The sequence below is a fragment of the Saccopteryx bilineata genome, chromosome 4 (genome assembly GCF_036850765.1).
Source record: "Saccopteryx bilineata isolate mSacBil1 chromosome 4, mSacBil1_pri_phased_curated, whole genome shotgun sequence".
NCBI lineage: Eukaryota > Metazoa > Chordata > Mammalia > Chiroptera > Emballonuridae > Saccopteryx > Saccopteryx bilineata.
This window is the reverse complement of record NC_089493.1, coordinates 213,741,023-213,767,993: the sequence shown is the minus strand read 5'-3', so window position 1 is coordinate 213,767,993 and position 26,971 is coordinate 213,741,023. Positions and strand designations below refer to the sequence as shown.

The 26,971-nt window shown below is 37.7% G+C and overlaps 1 protein-coding gene across 1 annotated transcript in view; it reads right to left on the bottom strand.

The window, feature by feature from the left end:
- The window catches only part of RASA1 (RAS p21 protein activator 1), a 114,708-nt gene extending 88,074 nt beyond the window's left edge, over positions 1-26,634 (bottom strand). Inside the window, exon 1 of the mRNA XM_066273755.1 lies at positions 25,505-26,634. Coding sequence (XP_066129852.1) covers positions 25,505-26,019 — 515 coding nt within the window. The 5' untranslated portion in view covers positions 26,020-26,634. The remainder of the gene's footprint in view (positions 1-25,504) is intronic.
- Between the last annotated feature and the right edge of the window lie 337 nt (positions 26,635-26,971).

The following is a 26,971-nucleotide window of genomic DNA, read 5'->3' as shown; positions in this document are numbered from 1 at the left end:
AATGACAATTGGTTGAAGAAGTTATCCAAATAAGTCAGTAAGGATAAAAACATGCACACCATCATTATTTATCATATTAGGAAAATCAAAATTAAAACCAAAAGGGCTATTTCATCATCTACCCACCAAACTAGCTACAATGAAAAGAATAAACAATAACAAGTGTTGCACAAATGTGGAGTAACTGCAATTCTCAAACAATGCTATTGACAATGTAACCTGGTACAAGCACTTTGCAAAACTATTTAACAGTATCTACCAAGCTTATATGAATACCCTATGACCCAGCAATTCTAATCCTAGGCATACAACTAACATAACGATATATACATACTGATCAAAAAACAGTACAAGAAAACTTGTAGTAATACTATTTATAATAGAAAAAACTGGATATAATCTAAATATCATGTCTATCAATAATAGGAAAATAAACTGTGGTACAGTCACAATGTAATACTACAAGTAATGAAATGAGTGAAATACTGCAACATGAAACATGGATAAACCTCATAAAGTTTGTGAAGTGATACAAAAATATGCATATTATAGAATTCAATGACTATAAAATTTAAAAATCCAAAAAATGTATACTATAAGAAGTTAGTATTGTGTTTATCATTAAGGGAGGGACTATGGGTATTAGAGTAGGCCCAAAGGACTTCTAGGATGCTGGTAATATTATGTTCCTTGATTTAAAAATGGATTGAAGAGATATTAGTAAATAATATAAATAATATATTTATATGTATTAATACATAGTATTAATAATGCACTAAGACTGTTGTAAATTCTGCAAATATATGTTACATTCAGCTCAACAGCCTAAGACTCTATGGTCAGTACGAGCAGCTGTCTCAGTGGGTGACACAGAGCCAGGCCCCAGCCCTGTGTCATCTCTTCTGTCTTCCTATGACTAACAACTTATGATTACTGAGCTCAGAGATATGATGGGAATATATGCTTCTGTATTTTGGACACATGCATTTTTATACCTCTCAGAATTTTGTTACCACTTTTCACTTTTCTTCATTCATTAAGAAATTATGCAAACTTTCATCATATCCATCATTTTGAAACTTTTTCAATAAAAAAACAATACTTCAGTCTCTCCATATAAAAAGCTCTTTATCTCCAGTTATTGTAATTATTCTAAAATACAGTTTTAACTTTTTTAGAACAAAGCAATTAGAAGTATGTATGTTAAAAAAAAAAAGTATGTATGTTATCTAAAAAACACTGCATATCTTTTCCAAAATATTTTTATCATTTTTCTATCATATTTGTCATTGATAAATTAGATGACCTTCTCTGCTAAGCAAACTTCTTATCCCTTTAAATCTTAATAAGTAATATTAAAATATATATTTATTCTTGTTTTATTGTCATCTCAACCTGGCCACATATTATAGTGTGTGCAAAGAAAAAATTACATAAAAACATAAGTTCCTTGTATTGCTGCCTCTACGTAGCATTAACACACCACTCACGTATGTACTTCATTTACTGTTTGAATATTTATACACGTTTCAGATTTCTGTGGAAATTCACATGAATGTCACCTGCCCCCAAAAGGCAGGAATCAAATGTTCACCTTCTTCTATAAGAATCATATACAAGCCTGGCCAGGTGGTGGAACAGTGGGTAGAGTGTCAGATAAGGACGGGGAGCGGTTCTCAACTTGTGGGTCGCAACCCCGGCAGGGGTCGAATGACCAAAACACTGGGGTCACCTAAAGCCATCGGGAAATACATATTTTATTTAAAAATGTATTGTATACTAATTATGTATTTTCCGATGGCTTTAGGCATATAATAAATATGTATTTTCCGATGGCTTTAGGCGACTCCTGTGTTTTGGTCATTCGACCCCCGCCAGGGTCGCGACCCACAGGTTGAGAACCACTGACCTAGGTTCAAAACCCCAAGGTCGCCGGCTTGAGCATGGGCTCACCAGTTTGAGCACGGAATCATAGACATGACTCCATGGTTGCTGGATTGAGCCCAAAAGTCACTGGCTTGAAGCCCAAGGTCATTGGCTTGAGCAACGGGTCACTCGCTCTGCTGTAGCACCATCACCACCACCACCACCACCATCAAGGCACATCAAGAAAGCAGTCAATGAACAACTAAAGTGCCGCAACAAAATATTGATGCTTCTCATCTCTCTCCCTTCCTGTCTGTCTGTCCGTCCCTACCTGTCCATCTATCTCTCTGTTACCAAAAAAAAAAGAAAGAAATCATATATAAGCCGTAAGTGCTTTATTAAAGCTTTTCTGATCATTATAAAACATCAACATCAGTGTAAATTTAAAAATGAGGAAAGTTATATTTCACAAAAGGAAAATTGAATCATAAGGTAACTAAATTTTCCAATACACTGATATACTAAAAGCATTAAAAACAGAAATTCAGATTTTCCAAACACTAAACTATGGGTTCTTCCTGTATATTACTTCCCCTGTAAGTAACAGGGGGATAGAAACCTAGCTATTTGTTATTCACTATTCTCCAAACATGTTCTGCCAAGAATTCCACTAAGCATGTAATTAAGTTTAGGAAAAGCAGAGTTAACAAAAACATAATCCTGTACTATTCTGGTTTCCCAAGAGCATTGGACACAAGTTATTTAACTGTCAAAAAAGTCACAGAGTACCAATTCCTATAACTGAACAATGCCGTCCACAACTTACAAAATTCTATGAGAGTTAAGAAACAGTGGACACCTGCTGACTGGCTAGTAATTCATTGTATTTGTTCAAAATGCTTTCATCTAATGATATAATCACTACCTTAATTCTCTAGGTTTTGATTAAATACATTAACATGTTAAAAAATAAAGCATAATTTGTTTTTAAATATATTTGAGTAGAAACAAGAAATCCAAGCTAAATGACTGTTTTAAAAGATACCTAAATATTTATAATTAGTAATAAAATTATTCTCATTCAAATTACTTATCTTTGCTATTTTGAAAAAGCTGCTTCTCTTTGTTATCCCCCTCCTAGGTACCATTCTTGAAGATTTTAGCCTCCCAATTCCCACAAACCAAATTCTTTTTAACCTCTTTAAAACTTTTAAAATTAAGATTCCTTTAAGCTACTTCCAGTTTCTAGATTCCTTTAAGCTACTTCCAGTTTCTAGTCAGGCACATAAAGAATTTAGGAGTCACAACTATACAAGTTAAAAGCTGAACAAATTAAAAAATAAAGTAAAAAAAAACTTCTTCTTAGATCCATCAAACGAGTGGTATCACAGGACAAACTGCTGCAAAACTTGAGAAAGTGGCCCTGGTCAGTAGGCTCAGTGGACAGAGCGTCGGCCAGAGTGCAGATGTCCTGGGTATAATACCCAGTCAGGGCGCACATGAGAAGTAACCATCTGCTTTCTTTCCCTTCCCTCCTCCAGTGGCTCGACTGGTTTGAGCGTCAGCCCTGGGTACTAAGGACAGCTCAGTTGCTGTCAGGGCACATGCAGAAGTCTATCTCCCTTCCTCTTATTTATAAATGAATGAATAAACAAATCAATAAGAAAGAGAGAAAGAAAGGAAAAGAAAGAGAAAGGAAGATGAAGGGAGGAAGGGAGAGAGGTAGGGAGGGAGGGAGGGAAGGAGGGAAAGAGAAGCGTAACTTACCTGAGCAGAAACCCAGAAACCACCCTGGGAACTAGTAACAGATAGAAAAACCTAAACTATAATTGACAAATGATTGGAGGCTTGGGGTAGCCCAACCCTCAAGAGTTAAAAAACTGCAGGGTAACCCTCCAACACTTTCGTGAGTTTTATTTTCTGGAGTTCTATCAGCTCCTTGCAGTGAAGAGATGAGAAAAGTCACTTCATGTTCTGATGGGGAAAGAAAGGAACCATTTTGAAAAACATCAGAGCATTCTTGTTCTTCATAACAAGGCCGGCTCCAGAGAGAAATTAACATAGCAGAGGCTAACCAGCTGGGTTTTTATTCATCAAGAATTCAACCCACGGAGAGAAGGGAAATATTCAACTCCAGCTAGCTCTAGGCTTCCATATGACCAAGTCCTCACCACAGTACTACAGAACACTTCCTTCCCTGTGAGCATTAACACTACATTATTAAAAGCCTAATTAACAAAGTTACTTTTACCCAGTACATCATGTACACCTTTCTACAAAAATTACAAGGCATACTAAAAGGAAAAACAAAACAACAACAACAAAAATACCACACTATAATTTGAAGAGACAAAGCAAGCCTTAGAACCAAAATCATATGGCAGGAATGGTGGAACCAGCATTCCAGAAATCATTTTTAAAAAACTACTATTAATGTATTGAGTTTTAATGGAAAAAGTGGATAACATGCAAGGACAGGTTAATGTAAGCAAAAAAAATGTAAATTCTACAAAAGTATCAAAAAGAAATGTTAGAGATCAAAAACATGTAACAGAAATGAAGATTGCTTTTGATGCACTCATTAACAGACTGAAAACAACTGAGGACATGATAAAAACTTCAAAAACTAAAAAGAAAAAAAAATTGGGGGAAAAAAGAGAAAACAATATCCAAGAACTATGGGACAACTACAAAATATGTAATATACATGTAGTGAGAATACCAGAAGAAGAAAAAGAGAAAGGAAGACAAGAAATATTTAAGTAATAATGACTGAGAATTGCCCCAAATTAATGACACCAAACCACAAAACCAGAAAACGCAGAACACCAAACAAGATAAACAAAAGAACTATGCTAAGCATATCATAGTCAAACTCCAGAAAATCAAAGATAAAGTCTTGAAGGAAGCCGGAGGGGGAAACATTTTAACCATAGAGGAGCAAAGATAAAAATTAAAATCAAGTTCTTTTCCAAAATCAGAAAGAAGAGAGTAAAGTATTTGAAGTATTGAGAGAAACCACCAACCTAGAATTTTGTACCCTGTAAAATTATCCTTCAAAAGTGCAGGAAAAATAAAGAATATCTCAGACTAATAAAAACTGAGGGGATCTGTTCACAGATCTGATTTGCAAAAAAAAGTTAAAAGAAGTTCTTTAAGAAAAATGATATATAGGTCAAAAACTCAGATCTACATAAAAAAAGAAGAATATCAGAGAATAAACAAATGAAGGTAAAATAGAGGATTAATTTTTCTTATTAATTGATCTAAGATTTTTTTCAAATGATAGCAGTAATGTGTTTGATTGTGTATGCTTATGTCTATCATATATAAACTTATGTATAAGTAAAATAAATGAGAAATGATACAAGAGACAAGAAGGAGGAATTACAAATGTTTTATTATTATAAGTACTTGTACTGTCTGTGAAGCAGTACAGTATTAACTTTATATTACTTAATTTATTGGAGCATATATGTTAATAAAAGCATATGTTTCAGGCGTACAATTCTATAATAAATCATCTGTAATACTGTACTGTGTGTTCACCACCCCAAGTCAAGTCTCCTTCCATCTCCATTTATCAACCCCATACCCTCTTCTACCTCCCTCTGCCCCCTTTCTCCCCTGGTAATCACCACATGTTGTCTATGTCTATGAGGTTTGTGTTTGCTTGTTTAATCCCCTCACCTTTTTCATCCAGCCTGGCAACTCCCCTCCTCTCTGACAGTTGTCAGTCTCTATTTATGAATCTGCTTCCATTCTGTTTGTTAGTTTACTTCGTTCATTAGATTCCACATATGAGTAAAAATCATATGGTAAAGATCTCACAACTTTAATGGACTTGACATAAAATCTACAACTGACATCACACTTAATGGAGAGAACCTTGAAATTTTCCCACTAAATTGGGAACAAGTCAAGTATGTTTTCACTCACCATGCCTTTTAATTATCACACTGAAAGTCTTCATGAATTAGACATGAAGGAAATAAAAGGTATACAATTGAGAAGGAAGGAATAAAATTGTCATTATGCACATATGACATGGTTGTCTATGTAGAAAATCCAAAAAAATCAACAGAAAAATGTCTGAAACTAATAACACATTAAGCAGGGTTGGAGAATACAGGTTAATATACAAAAGCCAATAGCTTTTCTATATACCTGCTGTGAACAATTGGAATTTGAAATTTAAAACACATTACTATTTATATTAGCACCTTAAAAAAAAAACAGGTATAAATCTAACAAAATATGTATAAGACCTATATGAGGAAAACTACAAAATCATGACAAACAAAATGGGGAGATAACCCATGCCCACACACACTCACTGTCAAGATGTCATTTCTTCCCCAACTTGATCTACAGTCTAGGCTAGTGGTTGGCAAACTCATTCGACAACAGAGCCAAATATCAACAGTACAACGATTGAAATTTCTTTTGAGAGCCAAATTTTTTAAACTAAAACTATATAGGTAGATACATTCCTTATCAAGGTAGCGCCCGCACGTGGTATTTTGTGGAAGAGCCACACTCAAGAGGCCAAAGAGCTGCATGTGCTCTCGAGCCATGGTTTACAGACCACTGGTAGGTAATTCCAATCAAAATCCCAGGAAGTTATTGTGTAACTATCAACAAACTAGAGTTGACCTTTGAATAATGCCTAGTGTCTTAAAAACTAAGCACCAACCCCCCCCCTAAGCAGTTCAAAATCTGCATATAACTTTTGACTCCCCCAGAAATTAAATAGTAATTGCCTACTGTTGACCAGAAACCTTACTGATAACATAACCAGTCAATGACACATATTTTGTATGTGTATTGTTACTGAACTATATACAGTAATGTATACTGTACTGTTATAAGTTAAAAAAAGAAAAATATTAAAAATATATATTTACACCTGACCAGGCAGTGGCGCAGTGGATAGAGCGTCGGACTGGGATGCAGAGGACTCAGGTTCGAGACCCCGAGGTCGCCAGCTTGAGCTCAGGCTCATCTGGTTTGAGCAAAAGCTCACCAGTTTGGACCCAAGGTCGCTGGCTCGAGCAAGGTGTTACTCGGTCTGCTGTAGCCCCACGGTCAAGGCACATATGAGAAAGCAATCAATGAACAACTAAGGTGTCACAACGAAAAACGAATGATTGATGCTTCTCATCTCTCTCCGTTCCTGTCTGTCTGTCCCTATCTATCCCTCTCTCTGACTCTCTGTCTCTGTAAAAAAAGAAAAAAAAATCTTAAAAATTAACTCAAAATGGAGCATAGACCTAAATGTAAAACTTAAAACTATTAAAGTCCTAGAAAATAACACAGGAGAAAAACTGAGATGACCTTAGGTATACTGATGAGTTTTTAGATACAACACCAAAGGTATCATTACTCATAAAAGAAATAATAGATAACTAAACTTCATTAAAATTCAGATTTTCTGCTCCATGAAAGACAATGTCAAGAGAGTGAGAAGATAAACCAGACTGGGAGAAAATATTTGCAGAAAACACATTCTATCTATAAGCACTGACACTTGCTAGAATAACCAAATCCAATAACCAATTCCCACACACTGAGCCAGAGCTGGCAAGGATGACAAGCAGCAGGAACCTATACTCATTGCTCATGGGAATGAAAATGATATAGCCACGATGAAAGAGTTCTGGGGTTTCTTAAAAACTAAGCATTTTTGCCATATAGTACAGCATCTGTGCACGTTAATATTTTCTCAAAAGAATCAAAAACTTATGGCCATATAAGAACCTCCACATAGATGTTTATAGCAGCTTTATTCATAACTGACAAAATCTAGAAGCAATGAAGATATGCTTCAGTGAGTGAATGGAGAAATTAACTGAGATACTGTACATCCAAACAATGGAATACTATTCAGTCAGCACTACTAAGCAATGAGAACACATGCAGGAACCATAAATACACATTATTAAGCATAAGGTCAAACTGAAAAGCTACATACAGTATGATTCCAACTATGACATTCTGGAAAAGGCAAAACTATGGAGACAATAAAAAGAGCGCCAGGGATTGGAGAGGGGAAGGAGAAATGATAAAAAGGTGGCAATACACAGGCAGCTCTATTCGGGCAGTGAAACAATTCTGTATACTACCCTGGTAGGTACATATATTTCACATTTAATGTACACCCATAAAATGTACAGCACCAAGAGTGAATTAAATGCAAATCATGGACTTTGGGTGATAATGATGAATGTAGGTTCATCAATCTTAACAAAAGTACCACCACTGCTACAGGACGCTGACAGTGGAGGACGTTGATAGTGCACGCAAGGGGAGAGGGAATATATAAGAATTCTCGGCACTTTCTGTTCAATTTGGCCTTGAACTTAAAATTTCTCTAAAGACTCAAGTTTATTAATTTTTAAAATGTGAGTTGGAAAAAAACACCATCATTTCTTTTCCTTTTTTTTTTTTTTTTTTTTTTTTTTTTGGTGACAGAGAGAGAGAGGCAGATAGGGACAGACAGACAGGAATGGAGAGAGATGAGAAGAATCGATTGTTGCAGCTCCTTAGTTGTTCAATGATTGCTTTCTCACATGTGCCTTGACCAGGGGGCTAGAGCAGAGCGAGTGACCCCTTGCTCAAGTCAGTGACTTTGTGTTCAAGCTGGTAAGCTTTGCTCAAACCAGATGAGCTGGCGCTCAAGCTAGTGAACTTGGGGTTTTGAACCTGGGTCCTCTGCATCCCAGTCCGACACTCTATCCACTGCGCCACCTCTTGGTCAGGATCCATCATTCCTTTTAAGCCTATTTACAAGTATCCGCTCTTTTATTCAAACAGCATTCCTGTTACTTAACCATTACCTTTAACCATTGAATTGACACCTTTTCTGATAAGCACCCTCCTAGCCCTTATTATTTAGAAGCAATCACTGTAAAAAACACATGAAACAAAGTGGTAAAATGCTAGGCAGAAATAACTTGCTGGATGCCAAGAGATTTCATTAAAGTAACAGGAGCCATGATGACTTCTCCTCCCAGGTCTGCAACTCAAATGCAAGTTACTTAAGTTTCAAAAGTTGACTAACTTAAGTTATAGATCCATCCTAACAAAGCTTATAATTGACTATTGTGGAAACCAAAACAGTTTTTCTATTAGTAACAAAAAATAAAAGCCTTCATATCTCTTCCCATCTTATTCTCCCCTTGAAGCCTGCTAAGTAGGAAGTAAACTGTAATCATAGGGCTGTGCAACAATAAATGCCAACTAAAAAGTTTCAAAAAAATGACAGAGGACAAAAAAATCCTCCTTTTACAATACCATTACAACAGAGTATAACTCAGCGGTTCTCAACCTGTGGGTCGCGACCCCCGCGGGGGGGGGGGGGGGGTCGAACGACCAAAACACAGGGGTCGCCTAAAGCCATCGGAAAATACATATTTATTATACCCCTAAAGCCATCGGAAAATACATATTTATAATACGCCTAAAGCCATCGGAAAATACATATTTATTATACGCCTAAAGCCATTGGAAAATACATATTTATTATACAATACATTTTTAAATAAAATATGTATTTCCGATGGCTTTAGGCAACCCCTGTGTTTTGGTCGTTCGACCCCGGCCAGGGTTGTGACCCACAGGTTGAGAACCGCTGGTATAACTGATTTGGGTAAAAATCATGAATGCTAATGGCACTGGGTACATATTATTTATTAATTACCTTTTTTTAATGGCAAAATCTGGTGGAATCCCCTAAACTAAGTTCAAACTTATGTACATCATCAATAGGACCACTGACATCATGCATCCCTGGATGCAAGGTAACAGGTACAGATGACTTATAGAGTATATCTGCCAAGAATGGTTACCCCAAATCTAAATATGAGTCAAGAATCAGACAAATACAAAGTAAGACACATTCTGCAAAACAACTTTCCTGGATTCTTCAAAATAACAGTATCATTAAGGGAAAAAATGTTGAAGGAACTGTTCTAGATTAAGAGACAAAAGAAATAACAAATGCAATTCATTAAAATAAACATATAAAGAACATTATAGGAACAGAGGATAGCTGTATATGACTATTATATTAATGTTCAATTATAACATTATATTTGGCTATGTAGTGATTGTCCTTATTTTTAGGAAATACATGATAAAGTATTTAAGAGGGAAGCGGCTTGATCGCTACAATCCACAAACAGTTCAGTAGAAAGAGCATGTATGTATAAAAACAAAGGGATAAACAAGTAAGGCAAAATGTAAAGAAAAGGATATGTGGTTACTAAGTACACTATTCTTGGAACTTCTCTCCAGATTTTTCAACTTAAAATCTTGCTTGGGAGGTTCCTTATTGAGCATGAAATCTGGACAAAAGGATGTAGTTAATTATGTATTTCATAAAAATACACATGCAATAAAAAAATAACAGAAAACAAACATGTTTCATCTTTGGGCTTAAAAAAAAAAACCCACTCCCTTGAACTTAGATGATCACTGACAAGCTAACCTTCTTAAGGTTCCATTTTCTGATTACATTGTGAGCATTTCATTTGCTACAATCCCATTATTTAAACATGTCAATAATAACAACCACTTTAATGTCGAGTCTTTCTAACCAGAAAGCAACTGTAATTCATCACATGTTAATTTAACTGAGATACCCTACTCTCAGTTAATTTTCTGAGACAACACTTCTTTCCAAGTTTGTTTGATGAGATCACTAGTCAGTGCTCGAGAAGAAACCTTTATTTTTGTCATAATACAACACCTTCAGTAATGTCTCAGATGTATTCAGAAGCATGAATGAGAACTTGTCACACGATCAAGTAGGGAGAAGGACAACTCACACAGAAAAAAACAGTAAACAGACAAAACAGCATAGCAAATTTAAAAAACAAACAGTATAGTACTGCAGAAATACAAAATATTGAAGAACAGGTTAAACTGGCATTATATGCCATACTAAAGTAAGCTTTAATTTTTTGTCTCAATCTGCAGACCTCAAGCCATTGGAACAAGAAAACAATTTAAGAGGTCACAAACAGCACTTTTTTTTAATCAAGCGAAATAGAAGACAGAATAGAACACAACTCTGTATAAAGTGCATCACTGGTAGTAAGGGTGAGTTTGTTTCATTAAACTTTTATTTCTGTTACGTATCTGTTTATATGTGCATGCTGGGTCAGAGACAAATCTATTTCTTTTGGTGAATCATGGTCAAATTAGGTTTGAAAGCCACTATTGTCTAAACTGGACAGGTTTATTGTCTAAATGGAAAGGTTTCAAGAAAGAGTACATTTGTCTTTACAAAACCATCCTTGCAGGAACATCAAGTAGTTTTTGAAAACTGCTGAGCATCTCATTTTTTTTTAAGTAGAATAGAACAGAGTTACAAAGGAAGTAGTAGAATGAGCCACAAGTAGTAATTAAAAAGGCTATTTTATGTAATTTGTGTTTCATGTTTTTGTGTTTACACACACACACAAGTTCTATGTCACAATATACGATAAATTTCTTAATTTTTACTTGAATGTAATTTTAAGAATTAAAAAACATTGATAATGAGTTATTAACTAGCAGAGTACATGACCAAGAAAAGTGAGAAAATTAAGAATATTCTAAAAGCTTTAAAAGTCATAAAAGACAAAAGAAATGCTAGATTATAAAGCAATTTAGGAGGTAGAAAAAAACTTTGGTAAATAATTAGGTTGGACTGGGGAAGGAGAAAAAGAAAGGCCATTGACTAAAATCCTTTCTTAAAAAAACTGTTTTGAAAAGTAAAGTAGAAGAGGATGCATTCTATTTATTCCATATACCTACACTCTACACTACAATGCACAAGCTCCTTAACATGGCACTTAAAATATACCACCATAGGCCCTGGCCGGTTGGCTCAGCGGTAGAGTATCGGCCTGGCGTGCGGGGGACCCCGGTTCGATTCCCGGCCAGGGCACACAGGAGAAGCGCCCATTTGCTTCTCCACCCCCCCCCTTCCTCTCTGTCTCTCTCTTCCCCTCCCGCAGCCAAGGCTCCATTGGAGCAAAGATGGCCCGGGCGCTGGGGATGGCTCCTTGGCCTCTGCCCCAGGCGCTGGAGTGGCTCTGGTCTGGGCAGAGCATCGCCCCAGAGGGGCAGAGCATCGCCCCCTGGTGGGCAGAGCCTCGCCCCTGGTGGGCGTGCCGGGTGGATCCCGGTCGGGCGCATGCGGGAGTCTGACTGTCTCTCCCCGTTTCCAGCTTCAGAAAAATACAAAAAAAAATATATATATATATACACACCACCATACGCCTGCTAGTTACTCATTTCAACTTTTCTTCTGTTGAAGTCACTCACAGGCCATGTGCACTAGGTAAATATTCCCACATCCATAAAAAGCAATGTTAATTTATTAAAAGGTATAATTTCTCCACAGCACTCTAAGATTTTGTATTATTTCTAACACTATCATGTTAAAGTTATTTTATCACGTTATATAAGTTAAGACCCTAAAAAATGTCAAAATAAAAATAATAGGTATTTTGTATTCATTTTTATAATTATTCCAATAATGGCTCTATGATGAAAACATGATATTTGGGAATACTAGTACTAATTAGAGAAGGATATAGTCACCTGTTAATATGAGGTTTATATCCTTTGTTCTGAATTTCATGCAAAATTAAAGTAAACGTCAAACCACATAGTTAACTCGTCTTTGATTTCCAGCAATAACAAATGTAGAGAATTCTTTGATGATTCCTAAGAACTATTATGGACCAGTTTAAATTTTATTTCTCTAACCAGCAGTCATAAGCACTGCTATATCCCTAAGTAAGTAAGTGCAGTACCCATTCTACTCTACACACCTTAATTAGTTTTCTTAGGTAGAAACTAAAAGCCTGATAGATAAATGGATAAACAAAATGCGGGATAAACTCAGACTAGTATTCAGCCTAAAAAAAGAAAATTCCAACAAATGCTACAACATAGATGAATCTCGAAAACATTAGGCTAAATGACATATTGGTTAAAAAAGGACAAATATTGTACGATTCTACTTATGAGGTAGGTACCTAAAGTAGTCAAACTCATAGGGACGAGAAGAAAAATGGCGGTTGCCAAGAGGTGAAAAAGAGGGGAATGGTAAGTTACTGTTTAAGGGGTACAGAGTTTCAGATGGTAAGATAGTCAAGTTCTGGAGAGGGGGGGTAAGGGGTGCACAACAGTGTGAATGTACTTTATGCAAGAGAATTGTACATATAAAAATAATATATTTTATGCCATGTATAGACTACCACAATAAAAAAATATCCACACCCTCTGATGAACTGCTCAATATACTGGATGGCAGAAATATTTAAAACAACAATATTTACAAAGTAGGAGGATAAAGGGATCTAAATGAAAGGATTAGTTTTCACACTTCAAATGGACAAAATGTTTATACCAATAGATTGTGGTAAACTGCATATGTACATTTTAATATCCATTAGTGGACAACCAGTAATAAAACTATAAAGTGAAATATTTAAAATACATTATAGATAAATGAGGATGAAATCCTAACAAATGTTCAAGTAACCTATAAGAAGGTGAGAAATGATAAAAAAAACAGAGAGAATAGGAAACAAACAATAAAATGGCACTTAAGTCCTAACATATCAATAATTACTGTAAATATAAAGTTAAAATACATCAAAAAAGGCAGAGATTGGTCAAGTGAAATATTGTTTAAAGACTCAATTATAGACTGTCTGTAATTAACCCACTGAAAATAAGACATGAAAAGTAAAAGGACAAGGGAAAAGTGCATTTGCACAAAGTAAAAGCAGGAAGAAGTGACTTGCTAGTTTTAGACAGACTTTAGAGCAAACATAATTGCTAGATACAAAAAAGGAATATTAGATAATGATAAAAGGATCAATCCACCAGGAATATAAAACAATTCTAAATGTGTATACACCAAAAACTGTAGCTCTAAAATATATGAAGCAAAAGCTAATAGAGCTAAAAGGAGAAATATAATTGTAGTTAGGAACTTCAAGAGACTCACAGAAATACTAAATAGAAAATCAGCGAAGAATGAAAATTCTAAATACAATAAATTTTTAAAAGATCTAATTGACATATATAGAGTACTACAACAATAACAGTCAAATACACATTTTTAAAGCACTCATGGAACACTCACAAGACAGACCATATTCTGAGCCATTAAAAAAATTAATACATTTAAAGGTATTAAAATCATAATATCACGTTCCCTTACCAACCATACTTGAATTTAACTAGAAATCAATAAGAGAAAGATAACTGGTAAATCTCAAAACACTTGGAAATTAAATCACACACTTCTAAATAATCCGTAAGTCAAAGAAAAAGTCTCAAAGTAAAGTTAAAAAAAAAAGAAACAGAATCAAATGAAGATGGAGACAACATATCAAAAGATGTGAGCTACAGTGCTAAGAAGAAAAGGTATATAGCATTTAATGCTTCTATTAAAGAAAAAAAAAGGAGAGGTCTCGTACTAGTGGGATAGAGCATCATCCCAAAGCATAGAGGTTGCCAGTTCAATCCCTTTCCCGTCTCTCTCTTCCCTTTCCATTCTCGCTAAAATCAATAAGTAAAAAATAAAATATTTTTTAAAAGAAACAGAAGAGGTCTCAAATATAATATTAAATTCGTATCTCAAGAAACTAGAAAAAATGGGGGTAAAATTAAAAGAAAATAATAATAAAAATCAATGAAATTGAAAATAAAATCATAGAGAAAAATGCATGAAATGAAAAGTTAATCCTCTAAAAAGAATGAAAAAAACTGATCAATCTTAGCAAGACTCACACTAAGAGTCTATAGTTACTATACTAAATGATGAAATACTACAGTTTTCCCCTTAGACGTATAACGGAGCAAGGAAGTTTGCTATAACCACTCTCATTCAATATAATAGAAATTCTAGCCACCGCAATGAGACAATAAAAAACATAAGAATAAAAAGCAACAAAACTGTCACTATGTGCAGTTAGCATAATTGTAGAAAATTTCAAGAAACCTGTAAAAAGCCTCTTAGAAATAAAGGTAAGTATAGCAAGGTCACAGGATAAAAGATCAACATACAAAAATCAATAGCATTCATATATACTAACAATGAACATGTGGAAATTGAAATTAAAACAGAAACATTACAAAACTGCTCCAAAGGAAACAAAAAAATTAGGTATAAATTTAACAATAGGTATACAGGACTGATACACTAAAAATTATAAAATGCTGACAAAAGAAATCAAAGAGGACCTAAATAAATGGAAATATATACCATGCCAATATAGTCAAGATATCAGTTCTCCCCAAACTGATCTATAGGTTTAATAAAATCCCATGAATATCTCAGCAAAGTTTTTTTTGACATGGCAAACTTGCTCTAAAATTTGTATATGAAGACACAAGCCTTCAAGTAACTAAAACCTTACTGAAAAGTGAGAAAAATCACCCTATTCAACATTAAGGCTTACTACAAAGCTACACTAATCAAGAATGTCATAATAGCCTGACCAGTGGCAGCGTAGTGGATAAAGAACCAACCAAGAGCGCTGAGGTCTACGGTTCAAAACTCTGAGGCCGCTGGCCCTGAGCACAGGGTCACTGGCGTGAAAAGCCCAAGATCACTGGCTTTAGCAAGGAGACACTGGCACTGCCCTGGTCAATAAACCAAGAAGCAGCTCAGTGTACAACTAAAGTGAAAGCAACTACAAGTTGATGCTTCTTTCTCTCTCCTTCCTCTCTTGGAAGCAATCAATGCACAACTAAAGTGAAAGCAACTACAAGTTGATGCTTCTCACCCTCGCCTGTGTCACTCACTCTCTCAAAATAAAAAAATAAAATAAAATAAAATAAATGTCAGATGAAGACATATAAATCAACGGACCACAAGAATCCAAAAGTAAATCTATATACATATATGCTCAATTGATTTTTGACAAAAGTGCAAAAGCAATTCAATGGAAGGAGGACATTCACTTTTCAACAAATGTTGCTGGGCAATTGGATATCCACAAGCAAAAATATGGACCTCAATTTTAACTTCATATCTTTTATGAAAATTAAATAAAAATAGATCATGGATTTAACTGTAAAACTCAAAAACTGTAAGAAACAATCATAGGAGAAATCTTTGAGACCTAAGCCAGGTGAAGAGTTCTTAGACTTGTCTTAATACAACTTATAAAAGAAAATATAAATAAAGTAAGCTTCTTTAAAATTAAAAACTGTTGCTCTGTTAAGAGGCAAAAAAGAGAAGCTACAGAATGGAAAAAATATTTGCATACCATATATCAAGCAAAGGACTAATATTTAGAATACATAAAGAACTCTCAAAACTCAACAATAAAAATTCTGTAGGAAAATAGGCAAAAGAGATAGACAGACATTTCACGAAAGAGGATATACAGATAACAAATTAGCACCTGAAAAAATTTAATCATCAACCATTAGGGAAATGCAAATTAAAACCACAATGAGATATCACTAGATATCTATGGTTTTAGCTAAAATAAAAAATAGTGACAATATGAAATGCTGGTATGAGTATAGAAAATTAGGATCACTCATTTACTGACAATGTATAAAAGGACACAGCCACTATATTAGAAAACACACAGGCAGCAACTTATAAAACAGGACATTGAAGTACCATGCAATCCAGCAACTGCACTCTTGGGCATTTATCTGACAAAAATGAACTTATGTTCACACACAAAAATAAATGTTCATAACAGTCAAAACTAGAAATAACCCAAATATTCTCCAATGGGTGAATGGTTAAACAAACTGTAATATATCCATACCACGGAATACTACTCAGCAACAAAAATGAACAAAAGATAAATGCATGCAATAAACTAAATGAATACTGAAGGGAGTTATGTTGAAATCCAAATGCTAGTCCCAAAAGGTTACATACTGTATGATTCCATTTATATACCCTCTGAAATGACAAAATAAAGAACAGATTAGTGGTTGCCAGGGATTAGAGATGGAGGAGGTGGAGAAGGGAGGTAAATTTGGTTATAAAAAGGTAGCATAAAGGTTCCTGGAAGTGATGAAAGTGTTCTGTATCTCTCCTTATGTCACTAAATCTACACATGATAAAACTTAATATAACTAAATGTACATTACACATACACACATGCACACACACAAGTGTATGTAGACCTGGTGAAATCTGAATAAGATAAGTGAACTTTATCAATGTTAATTTCCTGGCTGTAATACCAGATGTTGCAATTGAGAAAAAAATGGGTAAAGGGTACAACTCTGTTATTCTCACAACTGAAAGTGAATCTGCTTTACCTCAAAATAAGACATATAAATTTTTAAAAATCATGATAAATCAATACTTCAGTAGACATGGATAGAGAGATATGGTTCTATTATTATATAATTTCTTGACTGTGCACCCAATCTAGTGGATTATTTCTACAAAAAAGACTTTCAGGGTTTTCTAGGTCATTCCCTTAGTATAGGACAGCTATATAAGAGAAAAGAAATTTAAAAGTAATACTAAGCCTGACCAGGCGGTGACACAGTGAACAGAGCATCAGACTGGGACAGAGGACCCAGGTTCGAAACACCACGGTCGCAGGCTTGAGTGAGGGCTCATCAGGCTACAGTGCAGGCTCACAAGCTTGAGTGCGGGGTCACTGGGATCACAGATATGACCCCCTGGTCACTGGCTTGAGCCTAAAGGTCACGGGCTTAAAGCCCACGGTCGCTGGCTTGAGCCCAAAGGTCGCTGGTTCTGCGGTAAACCCCCCCTCCCATCAAGGCACATATGAGAAAGCAATCAATGAACAATTAAGGAGCCACAAGGAAGAACTGATGCTTCTCATCTCTCTCTCCCTTCCTGTCAGTCTGTCCCTATCTATCCCTCAGTCTCTCTGTCTCTGTCACACACACAAAAAGTAATATTAAATGTTACAACAATGACTACAGAATGAATACAGAAAACTTGTTAGAGTAATGTCTCACCCATAGGATTTTCCATGGCTACCATCCATGGTCATGTGTAGAATCTTTTTACACAGTAATGATGAGACATCATTTAAATATGTTCCATCTTTCAACATGGGTATCATCAAAAGAGGAGCTATAAGTCACTAACTCATAAAGAAAGAAGGTAAAGTATAAGGATTAAAGTTTTTCTTTCACCTGACCAAGCGTTGGCGCAGTGGATAGAGCGACAGCCTGAGATGCTGAGGAGCCAGGTTTGAAACAGGGTCACCAGCTTGAGCACATGATCGCTGGCTTGAGCATGGGATCATAGACATGACATCATGGTTGCTTCCTTGAGCCTGGAGTTTGCTGGCTTGAAGCCCAAGGTTACTGGCTTAAGCAAGGGGTCACTGGCTCAGCTGGAGCCCCCCAGTTAAGGCACATATGAGATAGCAATCAATGAACAAAATTAATTTGAAAAAAAGTTTTTCTTTTATATAGTGAAAGAAAGAAAATGAAAGAATGAGGACCCTGTTTCTCAAATAGCAGATGTGCATTCAGTCTGCTCCAAAGTCATCTGAAGTCATTTTTAAAGATGCAGGGTTACCCAATGTTATTAGTCAGCTTGGGCTATCATAACAAAATACCAAAGAGTGAATGTCTTAAACAAAAGAAATGTATTTTCTCACAGTTCTGGAGGCTGAGTTCAAGATTAAGATGCCAAGAGAGTTGGTTTCTAGTGAGGCCTCTCTCCTTGGCTTGCAGGTAGCCACCTTCTCACTGTGAATCCACATGGCCTTTTCTCAGTGCAGGTGCATGCCTGCTGTCTCTTCCTCTTCTCATGCGGACAACAGTCCTATTGGATCACAGACCAGTCCATGTGGCCTCATTAGCCTTAATTACCTCCCTAAAGGCCCTATCTACATATACAGCTGCAATGGGGATTTGGGCTTCAACCTATGAATTTTTTTTTTGGGGGGGGGGGATCATCACACCCAGAGACTGGCCAGCCCTTAAGTATATTAAGTCTTGTACAGGTACACAGGTTACATGTACTGGAAAAGGGAGGCAAAGCAAAGGAAAAAGTATACTTTTTGTATTAGAATTCCAGTTCTATCACTTAACTTTTCTCAATAATAAAAACATAAATTATCCATTCACACTATACAGCTGTGAGAATTACATTAAATGAGATTCTATATAAAGTACCTAGTATTTGGTCAATAATAAATAAGTCAATACTGGGCCTCTGCCTTTCCATCCCCTCCCCCAAAAATGTTAATTATAAATATTACTCAAATTAGAACATATATGAAAAATTATGGACACTGGATTCTGCCCCAGTTCTACCACTACCTAGCTTTATGATGAAATTAAGCAAGCCATTCTACCTGGGTTGGCTTCTGTACCTAGGTAATGAAAGTTTCTCTATCACTACAATATTATGTACTGGTGTGTATCACTCTTATTATAACATCAAACACCAATGCTACAAAAGCTAATCAAACTTTCTATTAATCTTCAGTAAAAAGGATTATAGGACAAAATTTCAGTATCATTCTTTCATACACTTTCATTCTTTCAACTCTTCCACAACTATCCTCTAATTTGAGAAACATCTGTACAAATGTGTCGGCAGATTAATTTTATCATCTTATTTCTCTATCATCAATGTCTAATCTTCTTTTATATTTTGTCTCCCATAATGTTCACTGTTTTATTCACAAAAATCACAATCACTCAACCACCTAAAAACCTGTTGAGATGTGATCAGACATATCGAGAAGTAAACTGTATCTGACAACTATTTTTAACTTAGCCCACAACTGAAATGTATTGCACATAATTTCAAGACAACACACCTACCTTCTATACATTTGCATATTCAAACAATGAGCAAAATCAACATCCATACTTAATATTTTTGGTTTAAAATTAACATAACGGTGTTAAGCAAAATCTATTGTGGAGGGATATTTAATAAAAGACAATTCCCACGCTGAGCCTAAGGGAAGAACTAGTAGGTGTTTGTCCTTTCTCCCATCTCCTTCCTTATCACGAGGCATTCTAGTACATCTATTATCACATGTAAATGAATACACGGGGTATAACTTTGGTGCTCCCAAGAAAGCTCACCTCCCAGGATTAATGCCGTTGCATTTCAAACAATAAGCTATTACCAACATCTCATACTAAAGCTGGACTTGGTCATGTGACCAGCATTGGTCCCACAATATTAGTACATGGGATGAACACAGAAGCTTGGTAAGTGTTGACACAGGAAGGCTTGTCCTTTAAGAATAATCCCTTGTGGAACCCAGGTGCCATGCTGTGAACAAGCTCAAGCTATTGTAATAAAGTAGAGAAGCTATAGGAAGAGAGAGAGGGGAGGGTGAGAGAGGGTAAGAGGTGGGAGGGGGAGGTAGAAAGGGGAGGTGGGGGGGAAGGATGTTATGCCCAGCTGTCTACCAGCTATTTGAGCCATCCCAGCTGAGGCCACAGACCTACAAGGTAGGAAGCTACTTTGGATGTTCCATGTGTCATCTGTTGGCTACAACATCCAACATCCAAGGTGGCTTCCTACCTGTGTGACATCTGTTGGCTATAATATCCAACATCCAAAGTGGCTTCCTACCTCCAAGGTCTGTGGCCTCAGCTGGGATGGCTCAAATAGCTGGTGGACAGCTGGGCATAACACACACACACACACACACACACACTCTCTCTCTCTCTCTCTCTCTCTCTCTCTCCCCCCCACCCCAGCCTTTCCTCCTATCCTCCTCTCTCTATCTCTTGCCCCTTTCTCCCCTCCTCCCTAACCATATCTCTCTCTCTCTCTCTCTCTCTCTCTCTCTCTCACCCTCATCCTCTCTTAGCTTTCCCTTTCTTCTTGCTAATTTACTGCTATCCTTTTTCTTTTTTGTCTGTCAATAATGTTGGTCTGGTTTTCAATGATCCAGGCCAATTCTAGCCTTTGGCTGTGTGCTCTGTAATCTTAGTAACTATAGGCACATCTTTCAACCTCCCTTCAGACCACAGGTAAATAAAGAATTCAGTAGGGCAGGGGTCCCCAAACTTTTTTCACATATCTTATTTTAAAGTAAAAAAACATATCTTATTTTAAAGTAAAAAAACAAAACGGGAACAAATACAATATTTAAAATAAAGAACGAGTAAATTTAAATCAACAAACTGACCAGTATTTCAATGGGAATTATGCTCCTCTTGCTGACCACCAATGAAAGAGGTGCCCCTTCTGAAGTGCGGCGGGGGCCGGATAAATGGGCTCAGGGGGCCGCATGCGGCCCACAGGCCGTAGTTTGGGGATCCCTGCAGTAGGGCAAACTCTTTACTACAGTCAAAAGTTAGTATATATTCATTTAAGTCATAATTCTTTTTTAGGTGGTAAAATTATTAGGGAAAAAACTTAGAAACCACTGAAATGGTAGTGGCACAGTGGTATAGGTGGTAGCATCAACCTATATCCCAGATTCAAAACCCCAAAGTCACCAGTTTGAGCTCAGGCTCACCAACTTGAGCGAGGGGTTGCCAGCTTGAGCATGGGATCCTAGAGATGATCTCATGGTCGCTGGCTTGAAGCCAGAGGTCACTGATTCGGCTGAAGCCCCCGGGGTCAAGGCATGTATGAAAAGTAATCAATGAACAACCCAAGTGCAGCAACTACAAGATGATACTTCTCTTCTCTCCCTTCCTATCTCTGTCTTGGTTTCTATCTCCTTCCCTCCCTCTCTCTCTCTTGCTCACTAATGAAATTTTAAAAAAAGGATTTAGAAACCAATTACTTCATGTTCAGAAAAGAAATTAAGCAGCAGGGAAACTATACCTGCTACTTTCCTTCAGACTTTACTAATCCTATTTATATAAATTTCTCATTCTTTTAACCCCCATGACCCTTTGCTCATACTTCACTCATATTTATCTTAACCTATTCTGAATCACAATAATTGGTTTCCTTAACTTCCTACTAGATCTAAAACTCTCTCGGAAAACTCTCATTAAGGGGCATCTTGCTTATTGTTGTAATTGCTCAAACTAAGCATCTACTACATTGCTGTCCTACAAATATGGTACAAAATCTGGGTCCTGGTCAGCAACCACTCTCTCCATAACTGATCCTTGCAATTCTCACCCTCATTTTCATTAAGAAATAATGACTCACCCATAGTTATAATACAATCAGTGACAAAGGAAATGAATACTACATGTCCTAACATTGACTTTAACAATTCTTTGACTTAATTAAAAATGATTTTAATGATTTTATTTTTATAGAGACAGTAAGATGATTTTTAAGGGGGGGAAAGGCATTATTTATATTCTTTATTTCTTTTTTCTTCAAGTCTCAGGCTTGAGAAGCCTGCATATTAGGTCCAGGATAAGATCTAGGCCAGATGACAAATAATATCAAAGGCAAAGCAGACCTGGTGGATACTACAGCAAAATGAAGAACTCAGAACCCACCTAGAAGGGACAACCTCCATCAATTCTAGCAATCTACTCTCCAGCAGGAACAGCAACCTGTGACTTCTCAAGCGATACTGGAAATTGTGCCTTCTTAAATGTGAAGTTTCCAGTTTTAAAATGGTAGCAACTAATTACTCTGTTTTCCAAATACACTAAGAGCAAGCAGTATATATCTGTCGGTAGGATTCCGCCCAGGCAATATATATCTGTGGGTAGGATAGGCCTCCTGCTACTACCGCAGGCTCAAAATTAAAACTCTCTCTATATAACTGAGGGTGGAGAGAAAACAATACACCTTTACTATTGCTCCTCACCTCTAGGGAAGAGAAAAAAAAATAACAAGAACCATGAAGAGCAGCTCCATAAAATTACAGGGAGTACCAAGGACAAACTCCTTTAACACTTCTCTCTTTTGCAAAGGAATATTCATTACCAGTTTTAGATATAGAAACTTCTACAGCATAAAATTATATGGGAAGAATTATTTTTCTTTTTAAATTTTTTCTTTAAACTTGCAGGAAGGAAAATATTCAAATAAGTATGATAGTTAAAATTATACAAATTCTTCTGGCCAATCTAATTAAAATGTGCAATAATAAACATGAGACTAATGATTCATGTACACAGAAAAACAAGATACAAATACTATAGTATTATCATATTTGTACTTATTGATATATATATATTAACACTTGACACTTGTAAGCACCAAACTAGATGGATACAAGGTTGAACTCTATAACCGATGAACCCTTGTCTAATAAACGATTGTGGACTCAATCCTGTAACCCGAACCTCCAAACAAAATTATCAATAACTAAGACAACTAGTCATTAATTAAACAAACATTAATTTACATTAAATTACAAAAACATTTCATACTTTTATGAAAGATTTGTCATTTAACCAAGTCATTAAGGTATTTTCATTTAAAAATAGGAATTTATAACAAACACAAATTTCATCTATAAACCTACTTAATTTGATGGAAGCCTTTATAAAGTTAAAATAAAAATTTTAATATAATTAATCATTGTAGACAGGCCTTTGGAGTTCAAAATATTCTCTAAAATAGCTTTTAGTATGGTAGTCCCTATACCAATAGAATTAGTAGGCAATTTAATGATAATAAAATTATATTATTGTTATTTTGGGAGACCACTTATTTGTTGAACACTTACTATGGTCCCGGCGCTGTACTGAATATGTTCAAGGTTCTCATTAAACCTTAAAAATGACCAGATAAGTGAGGAAGGTACAATTTTTATCCCCATGTTACAGATGGGGAAACTGACCTTTCCAAGATCACACAGCTAGTAAGTGGTAGAGTCAGGATTCCAACCCAAATCTTGTCTAACTTCAGAATTTGCACGCTTAACCACTACACTGTATTGCCTCCAGTGACTCTGGGTTGATATCTAAGATAAAGAAAAGAGGGAAATTTGTACTTCTCAGTGGCAAATTTAAAAAACACACTAGAAATGGAGGATACTTTTCAGAAATATAACAAACCTCAATAGTCACACAAATAATTTTATTCTCAAATACATGTAATAATGAAAATCTCACATGATGAACTCACAAACACCATTTTTCCTATGTAGTCACCCATATTTATTATTAAAAAGTTAATGGGAAGCCTCTGTATTTTCTGCTCAACTTTGCTGTAAATCTAAACATGCTCTACAAAAATAAACTCTACTTTTCAAAAGTTTAGAACTACAATATACTAAATATGCCTATTCAATTCACTTATGAACTGGCATAAGACTATATTCTTTCAGTATAAAAAGTTCTGATTTGCCTGTCATAACCACAGTGCTGAGCTTAATATTTCACTGACTGCTTTTTTGCAAAAAGGTTGAAGATGTGTAAACAGTGTGCAAAATTAGAACTTTTATCACTCTCAGAAAACCTTCAGAAAAGTCTGCAATACTAGAGATAAGTTGGAAAATTAGACATGACATAAAATTAGACAAAAGTAAAAAAGAACTCTAATGGACGATATAAAAGGAAGGCAATACCCCTATACCACGGCTAACAAAAGACTAACTTTACCTTTCCATGTAAGTATCAAAAGATGTAGCCATAAGTCAAAAACAAATTAGTACTACAGAATCTTTTCCTAATTTGTTTTTTAATTCCTTCCTAAATTCTCCAAAGAAACTTTCTCAAAAAATTAAAAAATAATACTTTCAAGTGTCAACATATGAACTAAATCCTTTTTCCTCTGATACTCACCAAGGCTGTCAAATTCTAAAGTTCATTTAGGCCATATGTGAGAGATCTATAAATCAATTTTTGCCTACTATACCACTTCCCATGAATATCTTCCTCTCGTCCAAGTCCACCTTTGTATATAATACATACCTAAGCTGACTAATGAAGGGAATGAGTAAAAGAGAGGTGCTGACTCTATATATCAATAGAAAAGTCATTTGTTTTATATATTCTGCAGTAGACTGTCAAAATTAATTTTGAAATAGAATACTATATTGGCCATCAACAAAATGTATATTGTTTTACTTCAATTTCGTACTTAACAGAGTCGTAACTATAAAGAATCGCACTGATATTAATGAATGAGAATTTTAAGACACAAGTTACAGATACTGTTGGGAGTATGGGCCTTAGTCACACCTATAATTCACAGAACACTTTTCCTTTCTCGCAGACGCACGTCTTCATGTCATCCAAATACTTTTTTTCATCCCTATGGTTTCAACAGGCTGAAGTTTTGCATTTACAGGGCAACAAAAACAAAGCATTCCAACCAAGGCATGTTTCAAATTATATTAGTACAAAACTCATTCAAATACTTATGTTCAAAGCTTTTCACTAATCATCTAGTTTCAACAGAACATACAGAGATTATAATACTATGTATATACGACTGCCTTGGTAGCTGCAAGCTCAGCTGAAACCCAGGACGCCATCTCAATTTGGAAGTTCTCACCTGATACACATTTTTTCATGCTTCCTATCTTAAAAACTTTACATCTCCCCAGAGTAGCAATAAACATACAAAGACGCCAGGGAGTATGCCTGTAGGGAAGATAAGTGATCAAATTAAATCCCTACGCAGGAAACTTGACGTTTCAAAACTTTTCAAGAAGTCACGGCTGACAGAACGAGTACGTTTTCCCACTGTTTTCTAGGAGCCACCTTCCCCAGTCCCTGAACAGCGGTCTTCACTTACTGGTTAGTTGGAGGAGCGGTCAGCGGGATGGCCACCTCTTCTTCCTCGTATTCTGGTCCATCTAGAGAGTCACCTTCGTCCACTGTTCCCAGGCCCGCGCCCAAAGAGGGCAGCTGAGGAGGAGGCGGCAGAGGAGGGAACCCGCCGACTGCCCCGAAAGTCTCAGCGGGCAACGAAGCGGTGGCTTTGGTGAGAGCCATGTCCCCGCCAGGTCCGCCGGCGGCGGCAGCCACGCCCGCAGCAGCACCGACCCCTGACAGTCCAGCGCCCCCCGGGCCCCCCGCCGCAGACCCGGCTCCGAGGAATCCCGACCCCAGAGCGGCGCCTCCATCCCCAGCGCCCGCCCCTCTACCCTCCGGCAGCCCAGGGAAGGGGGCGGCTGCCACCGGCAGGGCCGCGGGGATCTTCACCCGACACACTGCGGGATAGGGACTCGAGCCCGCCGCCGCGCCGCCTCCTGCTGCCCCCGCGGTCACCGGGCCGCCCTCCTCGCTGCCGGCCTCGGCCGCCATCATGTTGAAGCCCGCTCTCCTCAGCCTTCCCCTGCCCGCCCGGCAGCCCCGGGGGCCAGCAGGCCCGGGCTCCGAGCCGCCCCACCCGGGCGCGTCCCCACTTCAATTCCCCAGGCGGAGGAAACACAACAAAAGGCGAGAGCCCGCCGCCGCGCCCCCTCCTCGGGCCACAGCCCAGGCTCCGGAGCTGCCCGGTTACGGGAAGCGAAGTGGGCAAAAATGCCCACGCCCGCACGACTGCCGCCCCAACCTTCACCTTGTACACCCGCACTCGGGCGCACATGCACAGAAGCCACAAACTTCCTGGCTGCGCTCAAGAGGAAGGGAAGCACAGGGGAAGCGGCCGGGCAGCTGCCGCTCCTCCAGCCTCCGCCGCCGCCGCCTCCAGCGCTTCTTCACCACCCGAGTCCCGGCCACCCCCACCGCAGCCACCGCCGGGGCCGCTGCTGGGGCCGGGGCCGCTGCAGCCGCTTCATCCTCCACCCGGCTGCACACAAGAGGGTTGGGTGGAAGAGAGGAAGGGGGGCGGGGTAGTGGGGAAATCGACCCAACTGCTCCCAACCTGGAGCTCTCAGTGAAATCGTCCCGAGAGAAAGGAAGGCGGGGCACCAGAGGAGGAGCGCAGGGAAGGAAGGGCGGGGAAGGAGGGAGAGGGGACTTCTGCGCAGGCGCGGCCCCGGCGCGGGGGCGGGAGGGGGCTGGGCCTGGAGGGAGGAAAAGGAAGAGTCGGGAGGGAAGGAAGCGGCGGGGACGCGCGGTGCAGACCGGGTATAGCTGTCCAACACGGTGTAGAGCGCGTGGCGGTGTGTCCGCTCTTCCCATCGGTGTCGCCAGCGACGCGCGCCTGTCTCGCTGGGTTTTGTTTGATGGGGCCGGAGGAGGGGAGGACGGGGTACTAAGCAAGCTGCGGCCCGGCACCGTGCAGAGCGGGGTGAGGAGTGCGGAGAGGACGGAA